Source organism: Hippoglossus stenolepis, chromosome 17, assembly GCF_022539355.2.
Source record: "Hippoglossus stenolepis isolate QCI-W04-F060 chromosome 17, HSTE1.2, whole genome shotgun sequence".
NCBI classification, from domain to species: Eukaryota; Metazoa; Chordata; class Actinopteri; order Pleuronectiformes; family Pleuronectidae; genus Hippoglossus; species Hippoglossus stenolepis.
This window is the reverse complement of record NC_061499.1, coordinates 2441643-2460508: the sequence shown is the minus strand read 5'-3', so window position 1 is coordinate 2460508 and position 18866 is coordinate 2441643. Positions and strand designations below refer to the sequence as shown.

At 44.9% G+C, this 18866-nt stretch overlaps 1 protein-coding gene across 1 annotated transcript; it reads left to right on the top strand.

Annotated features, from left to right (window-relative positions):
• The first annotated feature begins 264 nt into the window (after window positions 1-264).
• LOC118125178 (BOLA class I histocompatibility antigen, alpha chain BL3-7-like) lies at window positions 265-18602 on the top strand. The gene is given in 11 exon segments (XM_035183572.2): window positions 265-477; window positions 1340-1612; window positions 2543-2722; window positions 2725-2829; window positions 3403-3687; window positions 4288-4410; window positions 6411-6491; window positions 6676-6708; window positions 12175-12231; window positions 17668-17724; window positions 18352-18602. Coding segments are annotated over 11 exon segments (1302 nt in total). The 5' UTR covers window positions 265-404; the 3' UTR covers window positions 18387-18602.
• Window positions 18603-18866: the final 264 nt, after the last annotated feature.

Genomic DNA, 18866 nt, shown 5'->3' with positions numbered 1-18866 from the left:
TCTAAGTAGATGTTAAATGTTTGTGAAAGATGTTTCTGTCATTTCGGGTCGTTCTCATCTCACTGATGTTTGTTCAAGTGTTTGTATTTCTTGTATTTAGTCTCTTGTTAAAAAGGCGTATTCTTCGTTCTACTGTAATCTAGCACGTTACTGTGTATCCGTTACTCAGGGAGGACGCATCGTTCTCATTACATCTTATGTTCATTACTTTCTATTTTGAGTCACAATAATGTCACGTGATGTGACGTGGCGCCGCGGGGACTTTCCGAGCCGTCCCTGAACGCACCAGTCAGTGCTTCCTGAGTGGCGGAGGAAGAAGAGACGCGAAGAGACAGACGGAGGAAGAAAAAGAGACAGACGGAGGAAAAGAGGAGAAGAAGAAGAAGAAGAAGAAGAAGAACAAGATGAAGGCTCGTCCCGACCTGCTCTTCATCTCTCTCCTCTCTCTCCTCTCCCTGTTTCCCGCGGGCCTCGCTGGTGAGTTCAGTTTGTCAAAGTGAAAGTAAAACGCGGAAAGTTGTGACGCAGTTAGAAATAGACGAGTCTTTGAGTTGTTGTGTTGAATTAACGAAGGAAGAATCGTTGTTCTCCAGTTTGTCAACGTGTTTTTTATTAGTTCCACGTCAAACGGACAGAATTCACAGAGTCGTGGTTAAAACGACTCATCAGACTGCGAATATACGTGATGACACGCCCCCTGGTGGCCGGCTCCAGTACAGCTCATTAACCCCATGGACTGAATTTGAGTTAAATACATGTTCTTATCACACTGATGTTTGTAGCGTCCTCGGCTGAATGATGGTGTTTCACTGATGCTTCACAAAACTTTATTAACAACTCGCAACATGCTGTGAACACACCGAAAGAACGAGGAGGGAAAGAAAACACTAGAATGAGCCCTTTATATTTATATACTGTATATCCAAGTACTTTGTATTTACATCTGGAAATATACAGTATTCGCTCTACGGAGGCCGCCATGTTACAGAAGCCCAGACTGGACAAACACCTTTTGAGTTTTATGACAACTGAAGGCTTCCTGTCACATTTATTATTTCTTTACACTTTACTGGAGCCTAAATGTTTCTGTCCCTGTCAGGATCCTGTAGATGGACGACTGATCTGATTGGTCAGTAGTTGGTTAAAGGTTCAGCATCAGTTACCATGGTAATATACCCTGGTCACAAGTGAGAACTCAGAGTTAAACCCGAAGTTACCTCGACAGCCACAGGTTCTGCTTCCTCGTTCAGAACGCGTCAGTTTCAATTAACCTCAAAATGATCTGTTTATGTGTTTATATAAGAAATGAAAGAAAAGGTTTGTCCCTTGTGATTTGTAGAGAGGCATTCCCTCACGTACATCTACACGGCCTTCTCCAAACCTACCTCGCTTCCTGGGATCCACGAGTTCACAGCCATGGGTCTGGTGGACGACACGATGATCGACTACTTTGACTCTGACCTCAAACAGAAAGTTCCCAAACAGCCGTGGATGGCGGAGCGAATGGATAAGAACTACTGGGAAAAAGGCACACAGTCCCGCCTGAGCAAGCAGACGTGGTTCCGTGTCAACATCGGCATCCTGATGGAGCGACTGCGACAGAATGACAATGGTACGATTCATCCGCCCATTTTAAAGTCATCATCAATTATGTTGATACTGATGAAATAAAGCTGACATGTTTAGAGGACTGATCTTTATGATTGTGTGGGATTTGGTGCAGAACAAAATAAAAATCTGGAGGAGGTCCCATTCTACTTATTATTAGTTCAACTTTTTATAAATAAATGCACCAGCTAGAATATCAGCTCTTATTTGTTTAAATCAACACTGAGCAACTTTTGTACTTGAAACCAGCAGCTGGATGAAAGTGAGTCTGATGTGTGAGTGTGAACATGAGAAAGTTTCCTCCTTCTCTCCCTGAGCGTCTGTTCTCTGTGACTCTGCTGAGTGGGTTCCATCTCCTGTGAGAAGAACTGACTGAGAGTCAGCTTCAACTGTCACAACCAGCTGCAGCTGAAGAGTGAAGCTGAACTGAGATCAGTTAAAAACACTCTGAAGTTATTAACATCCAGAGTTTATCTCCAATATTCAGCAGGAAACTTAGAAACATGAAGAATCCTGAACAGAGTTTGGTGGATTTGTTACAGCTGCAGCTCTTCAGGGTCAGGAAGCAGAGGATCATGGGTAATATCCATCGTTCAGTTGTGTTTCAGTTCAGTTGGTTTTCAACACATGAAACCACTTCATCGCTCGGACAGAGACCAACAGGGTTAATCACCTTGTGTGGCTGCAGGGGGCGCTGTTGCTCAGTAAAAGTTAGATAGTGTTGATTTGAATCAGCTTTAAAACTTTTTGCAGAATTTATTGAAGCTGTTTTCTTGAGATGAATCAATGCTCGTTGTGTGACTTCTCTTCGTCTCCTCCCTTAAAGTTCCACCAGAAAACATCACAGTTCTAATCTGAGCCACCTCATCGTCTTCTCTGGTTTTGTGTTTATCGATGTCTTTGTGTCGTGTTGTTCCTCCGTCCTCCCTGTTAGATACCCACATCCTTCAGTGGATGCACGGCTGTGAGAGCATCACGGAAAACGGCATTGTGAAGTTCTATGAAGGCAAAGACACATACAGCTACGATGGAGAGGACTTCATGCATTTTGACGATAAGGACGGACTCTGGATCAGCGCGCATCCTACAGCACAAGTCACCAAGAGGAAGTGGGACGGGTCCAGACACTGAAAGACTACACCAAAGGCTACCTGGAGAACGAGTGTCTGCGTTGGTTGACTCAGTTCGTGGAAAATGGACGAAAGCAACATCAAGCAGCTCGTGAGAAAGATTTCTGTATTTTTGTTTTGGATTTGTTTTATGATTATGAGAGATTTTAAAATTCAGTTTTTTGAAAATATGAAACACGGTCAAATATCACAAGTAGGGATGTCACGACAACCGATACTTCTACAAACGTCACGTACTCCTTTAACAGTAGCGTAGGTCGAACAATACCAATTGTTGCCGGTTGCCGCCACTGTTAAAAATAAATCCTAGAGGAAAACTTATCATTTTCAATATGTCACTACTACTGTAGTAACCTTTATTTTATATATATATATATAATGTAGGTGTGTGTGTGTCATTGTTTTCCTTTCTGCCACGGCTCTACTTTATAATGTTATTAATCATAGGCTACATCGCCACTGTTGTTTTTTGTATGTTCAAATATTGTTGTGAAGGAGTATTTATTTATTTCTTTTCAGTCATTTGAATTCTGTCTTACTAGCGAGCGGCTCGGGCCAAACCCAGCCGAGCCTGAGAGGGTCTGAGGTGGGGACATTGAGCTGAAGCCTGTCGCTGCATCTTCTCCCTTTGAACATGAACTCACCACAGATTCTCTCTCCCCAGCTCCACCTGACATGTTCATGTTTGCAAAGAAGTCCAAGACCGACAGCAACGTGATCCTGACGTGCCTGGCCAGCGGGTTCCTCCAGAAAGACGCCGAGCTGAAGATCAGAAGGAACGGCCGTCTTCTCGATAAAGTGGATGGAGTGAAGAGCTCCAATGTTCGACCAAACAATGACGACACCTACCAGACGAGACACAGTGTGGAGATCTTAAAGACGGACGAGTCTGAATACACCTGTGAGGTCATTCATGAGGGATCCGGTTTAAGTGTCACGGTTACTTGGGGTAAAAACTTTTCTCTTGCAGTAGAATAGCTTGTGTGTTTGTGCATCGGAGTTCTGAGGAATATTTAAAATGTGTTCTTAAAGAATTAAAAAAGTGGAATCCATGCGTAGAACATTTTATAAGATGAAGGCTCCACATTCTGCACACATTGAACTCTTTATACACGCTATTTATTTACAACATGATGACGGTGACACATGGATCCTAGTTGAATGTTGGTCATTAGACTGTTGAGCTGTGGACCTGCACTGAACTACAAATGTTCTCCTAAATGTTCCTGAGGTTTTTTTTTTACTGAATCTCGTTCGTGTTCAATCAGTATTTTAGTTATTTAAGCGAGACGAGTAGAATAAATACATTTTGATCATAATCACCATTTTAAGCTTAGATTTGGTGTTTTTACTGATAAACTGTTTAAAATCTGAAGGTAATTTCTGTTGTACAGTTTCTGACGGTGAGTATACTCAGCATAGAGGAACATTATCAACGAGCACAAATATAATTGTTCTGCCTCTGCGCCGGCACCAGTGACGGTTAAGTTGAACCTAGCAAATAGAAATGATGATGTTGAATATAACGTGAATGTTTCCTGTGTTTTAGATCACAAACTTCCTGCCGATGGTTCTGGACTCATCATGTATGTTGTGGCTGCTCTTTCACTGGTCCTCATCATGATCATTGTGGTTGTAACCGTATTGTTCTTACGTAAAAAAGGCAAATGTGGTAAGTGCAATATACACTCAGTGGACACTTTATTAGGTACAGACAACCCTGTTATATATACTATGTTTGTCATGAATTTTAACCTAAGACAAGACCAGAGCAAAGAGAGGCCTCGACTTCCATGCACAGTGCATCCATGTGTGTTATCAGTGAGGTTAATGAACCAGCACCACAGCCTCTAACGTCTGCTGCACACTAGATGACTCGCTCTGAGCAGATTATCTGGTCACATGATCGATCACCTGACGGTTTCACCGAAGTTATCTCAATGCCATCGACCGGATCGGAGCCTCCTTTGGTTCGATTCTTCAGAACTCAGACTGTTGGAGACCAAGTCGAGTCAACAGTGCTGATCATGTTCATATTCTTTGTTCCTCAATGGAGCTCTTTTTTCTCCATCTCCCACATTTCTACGACACATTATACTAATGGTGAAGAAGGAGCTGAGCTGCAAGGCAAAGTTTCAATTTACTGATGGTCTCTGTTCCATCAAGGCCTGGGTGTCACCACTGATTTCCCACATCGATTCCATTCCATTCAATCAATCAATCAATCAATCAATCAAGTTTTATTAGTATAGTCTCATATTCACAAATCCCAGTTTGTCTCATGGTCTTTAACAAGGTGAGACGTCCTCTGTTCTTAACCCTCAACAAGAGTCAAACTACTAAAACCTTTAACAGGTAAAGAAGGTAGAAACCTCAGAGACACGTGAGGACCCGTCTCCCAGGACGGACACAAGTGAACAGATGTCACGTGTAAAGGAGAACATCAAGATAAAGGTTTTAGCAGCATTGATGAGGGTAAACATTTTGAAGCATAACTGAAGGTCAGTGAATTGATGGATTAATGTCATTAATGGTCGAGTATCTGAGGAGAAATATTATATATCGAGCTGTCCTGCTTCAATCACAGTCTGTGGTCAGCAGCCAGCAAGATCAGGATCCACCATCAAGATCGGATGCCACTATAGTCCACAGTCATTGTCCACTGCCGCCATTAGGATCCATCACCAGCTGCCACCTCGGTCGTGGTCCACCACCATTATCAGATGCCAACACGATAAAGGATCCGTCATACTGGATCCACCATCACGATCTCTGATACGCGATCCACAGATCCTAATCCACGATCTGGATCTGTGGTCGATAAGGCAAAGGGACTCCAGGGAAGAAGTCAAGTCAGTAACATGTAGTGATGAGATATGAATTTCTTTGATGAGATAAGGATGGAGAAGAGGAAGGAGAAGCTGGAAAGAGAAGCTCCGAGTGTCATGTGTCCCCGACCTTCTAGACCTATAGCAGCCTAACTAAGAGCAGGTCTAAGACAAACCTGGACTGGCTCTAACTATAAGCTTTATCGTAAAGGAAGGTTTTAAGCCTACTCTTAAACGTACAGATGGTGTCTGCCTCCCGAACTGAAAGTGGTCTCACAAGGTCTCGATTCGATTTCTGATTTGATTCAATATGGATTCAGTCTACGACACCAATTCTGCTTGGATATGAAAGAAATCTTCAGAGCAGTAAAGCTGTAAATCATTTTCTATCAATGTTTTTATCAGGTCTGTTATCATTTTATTATGGACTTTAGAGATAATGTTAAAGAACAGTCCTGTCAATCATTACATTTCTAATCCTTTAAACTGAACGTTCACTCTGCTCAGTCTCTCACTGACCAATAGAGGCTACATCCATTCTTCTGTTTCTGTCCAATACAATATCCTCAGTATCTTAAACCTATGAAATAACAAAACCCAAAGTCAAAGCACGAGGAGCTGCTCATTAACTGAGAGATTAGTAATGAAAGTGTGTGTTGGAACTTTCAGTTGTTAATTCATGTGTTGATGTTTATCACAGTTTCCAAGAAACTCAGAACCGTGTTTTTTAAAAACAAAAATGTATTTTTTAGTTGCATAAAAATACATAACAGACAAATAGCAAATCTGTTTTGTCAGTATTTTAATAGAGTAAAGAAGTAACATGTCTGTTTATCGTCTGCAGGCCGTACCAACAAAGATCTCCTGGACAACGGATGCAAGAATTCCTCAGAAAACAAAGATCTCCTGGACAACGGATCCAAAGGTAACAAAATACTTTTTAATCACTCGACACAAAGAAGGACGGTAAACATACAGAGTTTTAAAGTGGAATACTAAATCTTTCAGGTTTATTATTGTTGATTCTCTTGATCAACAACGGTATATAAAGAGGATTTATCTGCATTTATCTAGATGTTCAGTCCTAAATACATGTTCTCTTGTGACAGAGTCAGTATCTACCATCTCAAGATCAGACTCTGGTAAGAATCTTTGTTTTGTCTCTGTATCTCTCCCTTTCTCCGTCTCACTCCTGTTTCTCTCCCTTTCTCCGTCTCACTCCTGTTTCTTTCCCTTTCTCCGTCTCACTCTTGTTTCTCTCCCTTTCTCCGTCTCACTCCTGTTTCTCTCCTTTCTCTGTCTCACTCTGTTTCTCTCCCTTTCTCCGTCTCACTCTTGTTTCTCCCCTTTCTCCGTCTCACTCTTGTTTCTCCCTTTCTCTGTCTCACTCTTGTTTCTCTCCCTTTCTGTCTCACTCTCTTTCCTTTCTCTGTCTCACTCCTCTGTTTCCTTTCCTTTCTCCGTCTCACTCCTCGTTTCTTCCCTTTCTCCGTCTCACTCCTTGTTTCTCTCCCTTTCTCTGTCTCACTCCTGTTTCTCTCCTTTCTCTGTCTCACTCCTCTGTTTCTCTCTTTTCTCCGTCTCACTCCTGTTTCTCTCCTTTTCTCCGTCTCACTCCTGTTTCTCTCCTTTCTCCGTCTCACTCTTGTTTCTCTCCCTTTCTCTGTCTCACTGTGTCTTTCCCTTTCTCCGTCTCACTCCTGTTTCTCTCCTTTCTCTGTCTCACTCCTCTGTTTCTCTTCCTTTCTCCGTCTCACCTTGTTTCTCTCCCTTTCTCCGTCTCACTCCTCTGTTTCTCTCCCTTTCTCCGTCTCACTCCTGTTTTTCCCTTTCTCCGTCTCACTCCTCTGTTTCTCTCCCTTTCTCCGTCTCACTCCTGTTTCTCTTCCTTTCTCCGTCTCACTCCTCTGTTTCTCTCCCTTTCTCCGTCTCACTCCTCTGTTTCTCTCCCTTCTCTGTCTCACTCCTCTGTTTCTCTCCTTTCTCCGTCTCACTCCTGTTTTTCCTCTCTGTCTCACCTTCTGTTCTCCCTTTCTCTCCGCCCACTCCTGTTTCTCTCCTTTCTCCGTCTCACTCCTCTGTTTCTCTCCATTTCTCCGTCTCACTCCTGTTTCCCTTTTCTCCGTCTCACTCCTGTTTCTCTCCCTTTCTCCGTCTCACTCTGTTTCTCTCCCTTTTCTCCATCTCACTCCTCTGTTTCTCCCTTTCTCCATCTCACTCCTCTGTATCTCTCCTTTCTCCGTCTCACTCCTGTTTCTCTCCTTTCTCCGTCTCACTCCTGTTTCTCTCCTTTCTCCGTCTCACTCCTGTTTCTCTCCTTTCTCTGTCTCACTCCTCTGTTTCTCTCCATTTCTCCGTCTCACTCCTGTTTCTCCCTTTCTCTGTCTCACTCCTCTGTATCTCTCCCTTTCTCCGTTCTCACTCCTGTTTCTCTTTTCTCCGTCTCACTTCTCTGTTTCTCTCCATTTCTCCGTTTACCTTGTTTCTCTCCCTTTTCTCCGTCTCACTCCTCTGTTTCTCTCCTTTTCTCCGTCTCACTCCTGTTTCTCTCCTTTCTCCGTCTCACTCCTGTTTCTCTCCCTTTCTCCGTCTCACTCCTCTGTTTCTCTCCTTTCTCCGTCTCACTCCTGTTTCTCTCCCTTTCTCCGTCTCACTCCTGTTCTCTCCCTTTCTCCGTCTCACTCCTGTTTCTCTCCCTTTCTCTGTCTCACTCCTCTGTTTCTCCATCTCACTCCTCTGTATCTCTCCTTTCTCCGTCTCACTCCTCTGTTTCTTCCCTTTCTCCATCTCACTCCTGTTTCTCCCTTTTCTCCGTCTCACTCCTCTGTTTCTCTCCTTTTCTCCGTCTCACTCCTCTGTTTCTCTCCCTTTCTCCGTCTCACTCCTGTTTCTTTCCTTTCTCTGTCTCACTCCTGTTTCTCTCCTTTCTCTGTCTCACTCCTCTGTTTCTCCCTTTCTCCGTCTCACTCTTGTCTCTCCTTTCTCCGTCTCACTCCTGTTTCTCTCCCTTCTCCGTCTCACTCCTGTTTCTCTCCCTTTCTCTGTCTCACTCCTGTTTCTCTCCTTTCTCTGTCTCACTCCTCTGTTTCTCTCCTTTTCTCCGTCTCACTCCTGTTTCTCTCCTTTCTCCGTCTCACCTCTGTTTCTCTCCTTTCCTCGTCTCACTTTGTTTCTCTCCCTTTCTCTGTCTCACTCCTGTTTCTCTCCTTTCTCTGTCTCACTCCTCTGTTTCTCCCCTTTCTCCGTCTCACTCCTGTTTCTCTCCCTTTCTCTGTCTCACTCCTCTGTTTCTCTCCTTTCTCCGTCTCACTCCTGTTTCTCTCCTTTCTCCGTCTCACTCCTCTGTTTCTCCCTTTTCTCCGTCTCACTCCTGTTTCTCTCCTTTTCTCCGTCTCACTCCTCTGTTTCTCTCCTTTCTCCGTCTCACTCCTCTGTTTCTCTCCTTTCTCCGTCTCACTCCTCTGTTTCTCTCCTTTCTCCATCTCACTCCTCTGTTTCTCTCCTTTTCTCCGTCTCACTCCTGTTTCTCTCCCTTTCTCTGTCTCACTCCTGTTTCTCTCCCTTTCTCCGTCTCACTCCTGTTTCTCTCCTTTCTCTGTCTCACTTCTGTTTCTCTCCTTTTCTCTGTCTCACTCCTCTGTTTCTCTCCTTTCTCCGTCTCACTCTGTTTCTCTCCCTTTCTCCGTCTCACTCCTGTTTCTCTCTTTCTGTCTCACTCCTGTTTTTCCTTTCTCTGTCTCACTCCTCTGTTTCTCTCCTTTCTCCGTCTCACTCCTGTTTCTCTCCCTTTCTCCGTCTCACTCCTGTTTCTCTCCCTTTCTCCGTCTCACTCTTGTTTCTCTCCCTTTCTCTGTCTCACTCCTGTTTCTCTCCTTTCTCTGTCTCACTCCTCTGTTTCTCCCTTTCTCCGTCTCACTCCTGTTTCTCTCCCTTTTCTGTTCCACTCCTCTGTTTCTCCTTTCTCCGTCTCACTCCTGTTTCTCTCCCTTTCTCCGTCTCACTCCTCTGTTTCTCTCCTTTCTCCGTCTCACTCCTGTTTCTCTCCTTTCTCCGTCTCACTCCTCTGTTTCTCTCCCTTTCTCCGTCTCACTCCTGTTTCTCTCCTTTCTCCGTCTCACTCCTCTGTTTCTCTCCCTTTTCCTTCTCACTCCTCTGTTTCTCTCCTTTCTCTGTCTCACTCCTCTGTTTCTTTCCCTTTCTCCGTCTCACTCCTGTTTCTCTCCTGCTCTTCTGTCTCACTCCTGTTTCTCCCTTTCTCCGTCTCACTCCTCTGTTTCTCTCCCTTTCTCCGTCTCACTCCTGTTTCTCTCCTGTTCTCCGTTTCACTCCTGTTTCTCCCCTTTCTCCGTCTCACCTCTCTGTTTCTCTCCCTTTCTCCGTCTCACTCCTCTGTTTCTCTCCTTTCTCTGTCTCACTCCTCTGTATCTCTCCCTTTTCTCCGTCTCACTCCTGTTTCTTCCCTTTCTCCGTCTCACTCCTCTGTTTCTCCCATTTCTCCGTCTCACTCCTGTTTCTCTCCTTTCTCCGTCTCACCTTGTTTCTCTCCCTTTCTCCGTCTCACTCCTGTTTCTCTCCTTTCTCCATCTCACTCCTCTGTTTCTCTCCTTTCTCCATCTCACTCCTCTGTATCTCTCCTTTCTCCGTCTCACTCCTGTTTCTCTCCTTTCTCCGTCTCACTCTTGTTTCTCTCCCTTTCTCCGTCTCACTCCTGTTTCTCCCTTTCTCTGTCTCACTCCTCTGTTTCTCTCATTTCTCCGTCTCACTTCTGTTTCTCTCCTTTCTCTGTCTCACTCCTCTGTATCTCTCCCTTTCTCCGTCTCACTCCTGTTTCTTTCCTTTCTCCGTCTCACTCCTCTGTTTCTCTCTATTTCTCCGTCTCACTCCTGTTTCTCTCCCTTTCTCCGTCTCACTCCTGTTTCTCTCCTTTCTCCGTCTCACACTCTGTTTCTCTCCTTTCTCCGTCTCACTCCTGTTTCTCCCTTTCTCCGTCTCACTCCTGTTTCTCTCCCTTTCTCCGTCTCACTCCTCTGTTTCTCTCCCTTTCTCCGTCTCACTCCTGTTTCTCTCCTTTCTCCGTCTCACTCCTGTTTCTCTCCTTTCTCCGTCTCACTCCTGTGTTTCCTTCTCCGTCTCACTCCTGTTTCTCTCCCTTTTTCCGTCTCACTCCTGTTTCTCTCCCTTTTCCATCTCACTCCTCTGTTTCTCTCCTTTCTCCGTCTCACTCTGTTTCTCTCCTTTTCTCCGTCTCACTCCTGTTTCTCTCCTTTCTCTGTCTCACTGTTCTCTCCCTTCCGTCTCACTCCTCTGTTTCTCCTTTCTCCATCTCACTCCTCTGTTTCTCCCTTTTCTCCGTCTCACTCCTGTTTCTCCCCTTTCTCTGTCTCACTCCTGTTTCTCTCCTTTCTCCGTCTCACTCTTGTTTCTCTCCCTTTCTCTGTCTCACTCCTGTTTCTCTTCTCCTTCTCCGTCCACTCCTCTGTTTCTCTCCTTTCTCCGTCTCACTCTTGTTTCTCTCCTTTCTCCATCTCTCTGTTTTCTCTCTTTCTTCGTCTCACTGCTTTCCTTTTCTCTCCGTCTCACTCCTGTTTCTCCTTTTCTCCGTCTCACTCCTGTTTCTCTCCTTTCTCCGTCTCACTCCTGTGTTTCTCCTTTCTCCGTCTCACTCTGTTTCTCTCCTTTCTCCTGTCTCACTGTTTCTCTCCTTTCTCCATCTCACTCCTGTTTCTCTCCTTTCTCCGTCTCACTCCTGTTTCTCTCCTTTCTCCGTCTCACTCCTCTGTTTCTCTCCCTTTCTCCGTTTCACTCTGTATCTCTCCCTTTCTCCGTCTCACTCCTCTGTTTCTCTCCTTTCTCCATCTCCTCCTCTGTTTCTCTCCTTTCTCCGTCTCACTCCTGTTTCTCTCCTTTCTCTGTCTCACTCTGTTTCTCTCCCTTTCTCCGTCTCACTCCTGTTTCTCTCCCTTTCTCTGTCTCACTCCTGTTTCTCTCCCTTTCTCCGTCTCACTCCTCTGTTTCTCTCCCTTTCTCCGTCTCACTCCTGTTTCTCTCCTTTCTCCATCTCACTCCTGTTTCTCTCCTTTCTTCTTTCCTCCTGTTTCTCTCCTTTCTCCGTCTCACTCCTGTTTCTCTCCTTTCTCCGTCTCACTCCTGTTTCTCTCCTTTCTCCATCTCACTCCTGTTTCTCTCCTTTTCTCCGTCTCACTCCTGTATCTCTCCTTTCTCCGTCTCACTTCTGTTTCTATCTGTCTTTTTCTTTCTTCCTGTTTTCTCATGTGTAAGTTGCTTCTACCTCTCATCTGTCTGCACTGTAGAGTCAATGTTTACCTGCTGGAATGCACAGACCTGATTGGCTGAGTAGTATCACTGGGATGGCTTAACTTGCATGCAATTGGTCTGTGTGCTTCAGTCACTAAACCACTACCGTAAGACTACAAAAGCTGCGCTGTTACAAATAGAAGCGCCCCAGGTTTTAAATCATAACCTTCTGATTTGGCTGTAGGTCCGGGTCCGTACGGGACGGCTTCTGGGTCCGGACCCGGACCGCGGTCCGCCTGTTAGTGACCTCTGATCTAGATGTTCAGTCCTAAATACATGTTCTCTTGTGACAGGGTCAGGATCTACCGGCTCAAGTGTCTCAAGTGTCTCAACTGACTCAACTGACTCTGGTAAGAATCTTTGTTTTGTTCATGAAAGTGTATTTGTATTACTATGATCATGCCAACAACTGGATCCCAGAAATTCTTTGTCCAGACGAATGTTTTAGCTCCAGATCAGAAATAATGTCCGTCCTCAGTAACACCTGAAAACACACAGGACCGTTCAGAGACTCTGATTCAACAGCTGCTGACAAAGAGAAGGGCAGAAAGGCTTGTAGTTCATTATCCATGTTGTGTTCACCCTGTGACTGGAAGACCGGATCAGGAAGTACTTTCCTGGCTGTGTGGATACCAAGCACAAAGCTGAAGAAAATGCATTTTGAAACTGAAATGCATCCATGTGGACGTAGCCTGAAGGTGTGAAAGTCAAAATGTACGTTCAAGCTGGAAAACCAGATCATCTGTAGTTGATGTGAAATGGAGCACTGGCTGTTCACTGTGTTCACGTGTGTCATCGGCGACTGAATGTTAACTGGTTCATCCTGTTAGGTTGCGTGTTCACGTCTTTGTGTGACGTGTTTATTACTCCTCTGGTATGGAGGAGCACAAGTGCCACGGAAATAGTACAAGTTCACTGATAACTAATTGTACAATTTAAAAATGAGAAATAAAAGTTTAGATATATTTATGTACATTAGGGCTGAGTATCTGATTTCTAAAATCAATTTGATTCTGATTCACACGGTTTGGATTAGACATGGAATGATTATTGTAGTAGGTTAGTTTTATTTCATCAGGAGTCTGAGGTCGTTTTTAGCTCAGCCCCCCGGCAGCAGAGAGTTAGTTGTGACTGTTCCTTCTGAACACTGAGCTTCAGAGACATTGGAATAGTTATGTTTCTGTGGTACAATGAGTTTGTGTTAACTTTGATTTCATGCACATCACTCGACACAAAGAAGGACGGTAAACATACAGAGTTTTAAAGTGGAATACTAAATCTTTCAGGTTTATTATTGTTGATTCTCTTGATCAACAACGGTATATAAAGAGGATTTATCTGCATTTATCTAGATCAGGAGTATTCAACTAAAATTTAAAGAGGTCCAGTTGGAGAAAATTTCTTGAAGCAAAGGTCCGGAAGATCATAATGTCTAACTATTTAGTGTGATATATATTTAAGTAGCCTAGTAGTTGTATCAACATCTGCATGTACTAAATACCTGACTGTCAAATCAAATGAATTCAGTACGATTCAAAAACGGTTTGACAATATTTATTGTCACGTAACATAGAACTGAACATATATGTATGATTGCAGATATGTATAATGTTCTCTCATTAACTAAATAAAAGTAGGGCTGCATTTCAAAATAAGAGAAAATAAATAAAATGTGAAAATTGTGCATGTTCAAATAAAGGGCTTAACTTCAGAAAAATAAAATAAAGGAGCAAAGCTTGAATTTCCCTTTTTCTGTTTCACATCTTGACTCAAAGTCTCAACCAATTTTACAGATAATAAATCTCAACACATCTTAACAATTGAACAGTTTTAGAATCACTTTCTTCCTCTGTTTCTCTCCCTTTCTCCGTCTCACTCCTGTTTCTCTCCCTTTCTCCGTCTCACTCCTGTTTCTCTCCTTTCTCCGTCTCACTCCTCTGTTTCTCTCCCTTTCTCTGTCTCACTCCTCTGTTTCTCTCCTTTCTCCGTCTCACTCCTGTTTCTCTCCCTTTCTCCGTCTCACTCCTCTGTTTCTCTCCCTTTCTCTGTCTCACTCCTCTGTTTCTCTCCTCTGTCTCACTCCTCTGTTTCTCTCCTTTCTCCGTCTCACTCCTGTTTCTCTCCTTTCTCTGTCTCACTCCTCTGTTTTCCTCCTTCTCCGTCTCACTTCTGTTTCTCCCTTTCTCCGTCTCACTCCTGTTTCTCTCCTTTCTCCGTCTCACTCCTGTTTCTCTCCTTTTCTCTGTCTCACTCCTGTATCTCTCCCTTTCTCCGTCTCACTCCTGTATCTCTCCTTTCTCCGTCTCACTCCTCTGTTTCTCTCCCTTTCTGTCTCACTACTCTGTTTCTCTCCTTTTCTCCGTCTCACTCTTGTTTCTCTCCTTTCTCTGTCTCACTCCTCTGTTTCTCTCCCTTTCTCCGTCTCACTCCTGTTTCTCCATCTCCTCCTGTTTTCCCTTTCTCCGTCTCACTCCTGTTTCTCTCCTTTTCTCCGTCTCACTCCTGTATCTCTCCCTTTCTCCGTCTCACTCCTGTATCTCTCCTTTCTCTGTCTCACTCCTCTGTATCTCTCCTTTCTCCGTCTCACTCCTGTTTCTCTCCTTTCTCCGTCTCATTCTGTTTTCTCCTTTCTCCGTCTCACTCTGTTTCTCTCCTTTCTCCGTCTCACTCCTGTTTTTTTCTCCGTCTCACTTGTTTCTCTCTTTCTCCGTTTCACTCCTGTTTCTCCCTTTCTCCGTCTTCGCCTTGTTTCTCTCCTTCTCCGTCTCACTCCTGTTTCTCTCCCTTTCTCCGTCTCACTCTGTTTCTCTCCTTTCTCCGTCTCACTCTTCTGTCTCTCTTTTTCCGCTCTCCTGTTTCTCTCCTTTCTCCGTCTCACTCCTGTTTCTTCCTTTCTCCGTCTCACTCCTGTTTCTCTCCCTTTTCTCCGTCTCACTCCTCTGTTTCTCTCCTTTCTCCGTCTCACTCCTGTTTCTCTCCTTTCTCCGTCTCACTCCTCTGTTTTTCCCTTTCTGTCTCACTCCTGTTTCTCTCCCTTTCTCTGTCTCACTCCTGTTTCTCTCCCTTTCTCCGTCTCACTCCTGTTTCTCTCAACTTTCTCCGTCTCACTCCTGTTTCTCTCCGTCTCACTCCTCTGTTTCTCCGTCTCACTTCCTCTGTTTCTCTCCCTTTCTCCGTCTCACTCCTGTTTCTCTCCCTTTCTCCGTCTCACTCTGTTTCTCCCCTTTTCTCCGTCTCACTCTCTGTTTCTCTTTTCTCCGTCTCACTCCTGTTTCTTCCGCTCCTCTCTGTTTCTCTCCTCGTCTCACTCTGTTTTCCTTTTCTCCGTCTCCTCTGTATTTCCTTTTCTCCGTCTCACTCTGTTTTCCTTTTCCGTCTCACTTGTTTTCTTCTCCGTCTCACTCCTCTGTTTCTCTCCTTTCTCCGTCTCACTCCTGTTTCTCTCCTTTCTCCGTCTCACTCCTCTGTTTCTCCTCCTTTTCTCCGTCTCACTCCTGTTTCCTTTTCTCCGTCTTACTCCTCTGTTTCTCCTTTCTCTGTCTCACTCCTCTGTTCTCTCCTTTCTCCGTCTCACTCCTCTGTATCTCTCCCTTTCTCCGTCTCACTCCTGTTTCTCCCTTTCTCCGTCTCACTCCTGTTTTCCTTTCTCCTCACTCCTGTTTCTCTCCTTTCTCCGTCCTACCTCTGTTTCTCTCCCTTTCTCCGTCTCACTCCTGTTTCTCTCCTTTCTCCGTCTCACCTCTGTTTCTCTCCTTTCTCCGTCTCACTCCTGTTCTTCTCCTTTCTCCGTCTCACTCCTCTGTTTCTCTCCCTTTCTCCGTCTCACTCCTGTTTCTCTCCTTTCTCCGTCTCACTCCTTGTTTCTCTCCCTTTCTCCGTCTCACTCTGTTTCTCTCCTTTCTCCGTCTCACTCCTCTGTATCTCTCCTTTCTCCGTCTCACTCCTGTTTCTCTCCTTTCTCCGTCTACCCTGTTTTTCCCTTTCTCCGTTTCACTCCTGTTTCTCTCCCTTTCTCTGTCTCACTCCTGTTTCTCTCCCTTTCTCTGTCTCACTCCTGTTTCTCTCCTTTTCTCTGTCTCACTCCTGTTTCTTCCCTTTCTCCGTCTCACTCCTGTTTCTCTCAACTTTCTCCGTCTCACTCCTGTTTCTCTCCGTCTCACTCCTCTGTTTCTCTCCGTCTCCCTCTGTTTCTCTCCCTTTCTCCGTCTCACTCCTGTTTCTCTTTTCTCCGCTCTACTCCTGTTTTTCCGTCTCACTCCTGTTTCTCTCCCTTTTCTCCAGTCTCACTCCTGTTTCTCTCCTTCTCCGTCTCACTCCTCTGTTTCTCTCCTCTTTCTCCGTCTCACTCTCTGTATCTCTCCTTTCTCCGTCTCACTCCTCTGTTTCTCTCCCTTTCTCCGTCTCACTCTGTTTCTCCTTTTCTGTTCTCACTTGTTTCCTTTTCTCTGTCTCACTCCTGTTTCTCTCCTTTTCTCTGTCTCACTCCTGTTTCTCTCCCTTTCTCCGTCTCACTCCTGTTTCTCTCAACCTTCTCCGTCTCACTCCTGTTTCTCTCCGTCTCCTCCTCTGTTTCTCTCGTCTCACTCCTCTGTTTCTCCCTTTCTCCGTCTCACTCCTGTTTCTCTCCCTTTCTCCGTCTCACTCCTGTTTCTCCTTTCTCCGTCTCACTTGTTTTCCTTTTCTCCGGTCTCACTCCTGTTTCTCTCCTTTCTCCGTCTCACTCCTCTGTTTCTCTCCCTTTCTCCGTCTCTTCTCTGTTTTCCTTTCTCCGTCTCACTCCTCTGTATCTCTCCCTTTCTCCGTCTCACTCCTGTTTCTCTCCCTTTCTCCGTCTCACTGCTGTTTCTCCCTTTCTCCGTCTCACTCCTGTTTCTCTCCCTTTCTCTGTCTCATCCTGTTTCTCTCCCTTTCTCTGTCTCACTCCTGTTTTTCCCTTTCTCTGTCTCACTCCTGTTTTTCTCCTTTCTCCGTCTCACTCCTGTTTCTCTCAACTTTCTCCGTCTCACTCCTGTTTCTCTCCGTCTCACTCCTCTGTTTCTCTCCGTCTCACTCCTCTGTTTCTCTCCCTTTCTCCGTCTCACTCCTGTTTCTCCCTTTCTCCGTCTCACTCCTGTTTCTCTCCTTTCTCCGTCTCTTACCTGTTTTCCCTTTCTCCGTCTCACTCTGTTTCTCTCCCTTTCTCCGTCTCACTCCTGTTTCTCTCCCTTTCTCCGCCTCACTCCTCTGTTTCTCTCCTTTCTCCGTCTCACTCCTCTGTTTCTCTCCCTTTCTCCGTCTCACTCCTCTGTTTCTCTCCCTTTCTCCGTCTCACTCCTCTGTTTCTCTCCTTTCTCCGTCTCACTCCTGTTTCTCTCCCTTTCTCCGTCTCACTCCTGTTTCTCTCCCTTTCTCCGTCTCACTCCTGTTTCTCTATCTGTCTTTTTCTTTCTCCCGTCTTCTCATGTGTAAGTTGCCTCTACCTCTCATCTGTCTGCACTGTAGAGTCAATGTTTACCTGCTGGAATGCACAGACCTGATTGGCTGAGTGGTATCACTGGGATGGCTTAACTCGCATGCAATTGGTCTGTGCGTTTCCTCAGCCGCTAAACCACTACCGTAAAGACTACAAAAGCTGCGCCGGTTACAAATAGAAGCGCCCCGTCAGGTTTTAAATCATAACCTTCTGATTTGGCTGTAGGTCCGGGTCCGTACGGGACGGCTTCTGGGTCCGGACCCGGACCGCGGTCCGCCTGTTAGTGACCTCTGATCTAGATGTTCAGTCCTAAATACATGTTCTCTTGTGACAGGGTCAGGATCTACCGGCTCAAGTGTCTCAAGTGTCTCAACTGACTCAACTGACTCTGGTAAGAATCTTTGTTTTGTTCATGAAAGTGTATTTGTATTACTATGATCATGCCAACAACTGGATCCCAGAAATTCTTTGTCCAGACGAATGTTTTAGCTCCAGATCAGAAATAATGTCCGTCCTCAGTAACACCTGAAAACACACAGGACCGTTCAGAGACTCTGATTCAACAGCTGCTGACAAAGAGAAGGGCAGAAAGGCTTGTAGTTCATTATCCATGTTGTGTTCACCCTGTGACTGGAAGACCGGATCAGGAAGTACTTTCCTGGCTGTGTGGATACCAAGCACAAAGCTGAAGAAAATGCATTTTGAAACTGAAATGCATCCATGTGGACGTAGCCTGAAGGTGTGAAAGTCAATGTACTGCTCAGCTGGAAAACCAGCTTGAAGCTTCAATTTGTATTAATTTATTAGGACTTTGGTGTTTTCTTCCTCCTCCCAGTAAAAGGAGTTGAATCACTGAAAACTAAATTCTTTAAACTGAAATACTCTGCTTTGTCATTTTAGACTTAAAACCCAAAATGTATATTTTAGTTGCATAAAATACATAACAGACAAATAGCAAATCTGTTTTGTCAGTATTTTAATAGAGTAAAGAAGTAACATGTCTGTTTATCGTCTGCAGGTGAATCCAAGAATCCCTCCGAAACGAAGCTCTGATGGAGAAGTGAGATCGTCTGGATCGTCAATAAACTTAGACTTAATCATAAGAAGAAGAAGAATAATCATAACTTTTATCCATATAGAACCATATGTATTTTACCATGTGAAGAAAAGAAAACCTCCTTGTAGGACACATTGTGGAACATAACAGAAAATATATCAAACAGCTCTGAGCTCCTACATTGATAAACGCCGTACCTGGGGTGACTGGCGCCCCCTCTCTGTGGAACACATTACCACCCCACATCAAAAAGGCCCCAAGACTGGCCTCCACACTGCTGTCATTCAAAAGGCCCACACTGCTGTCTTCAAAAGGCCCAGTCATTCAAAAGGCCCCACACTGCTGTCATTCAAAAGGCCCCACACTGCTGTCATTCAAAAGGCCCTCACACTCCTGTCATTCAAAAGGCTCCCACACTGCTGTCATTCAAAAGGCCCCACACTCCTGTCATTCAAAAGGCCCCTACACTGCTGTCA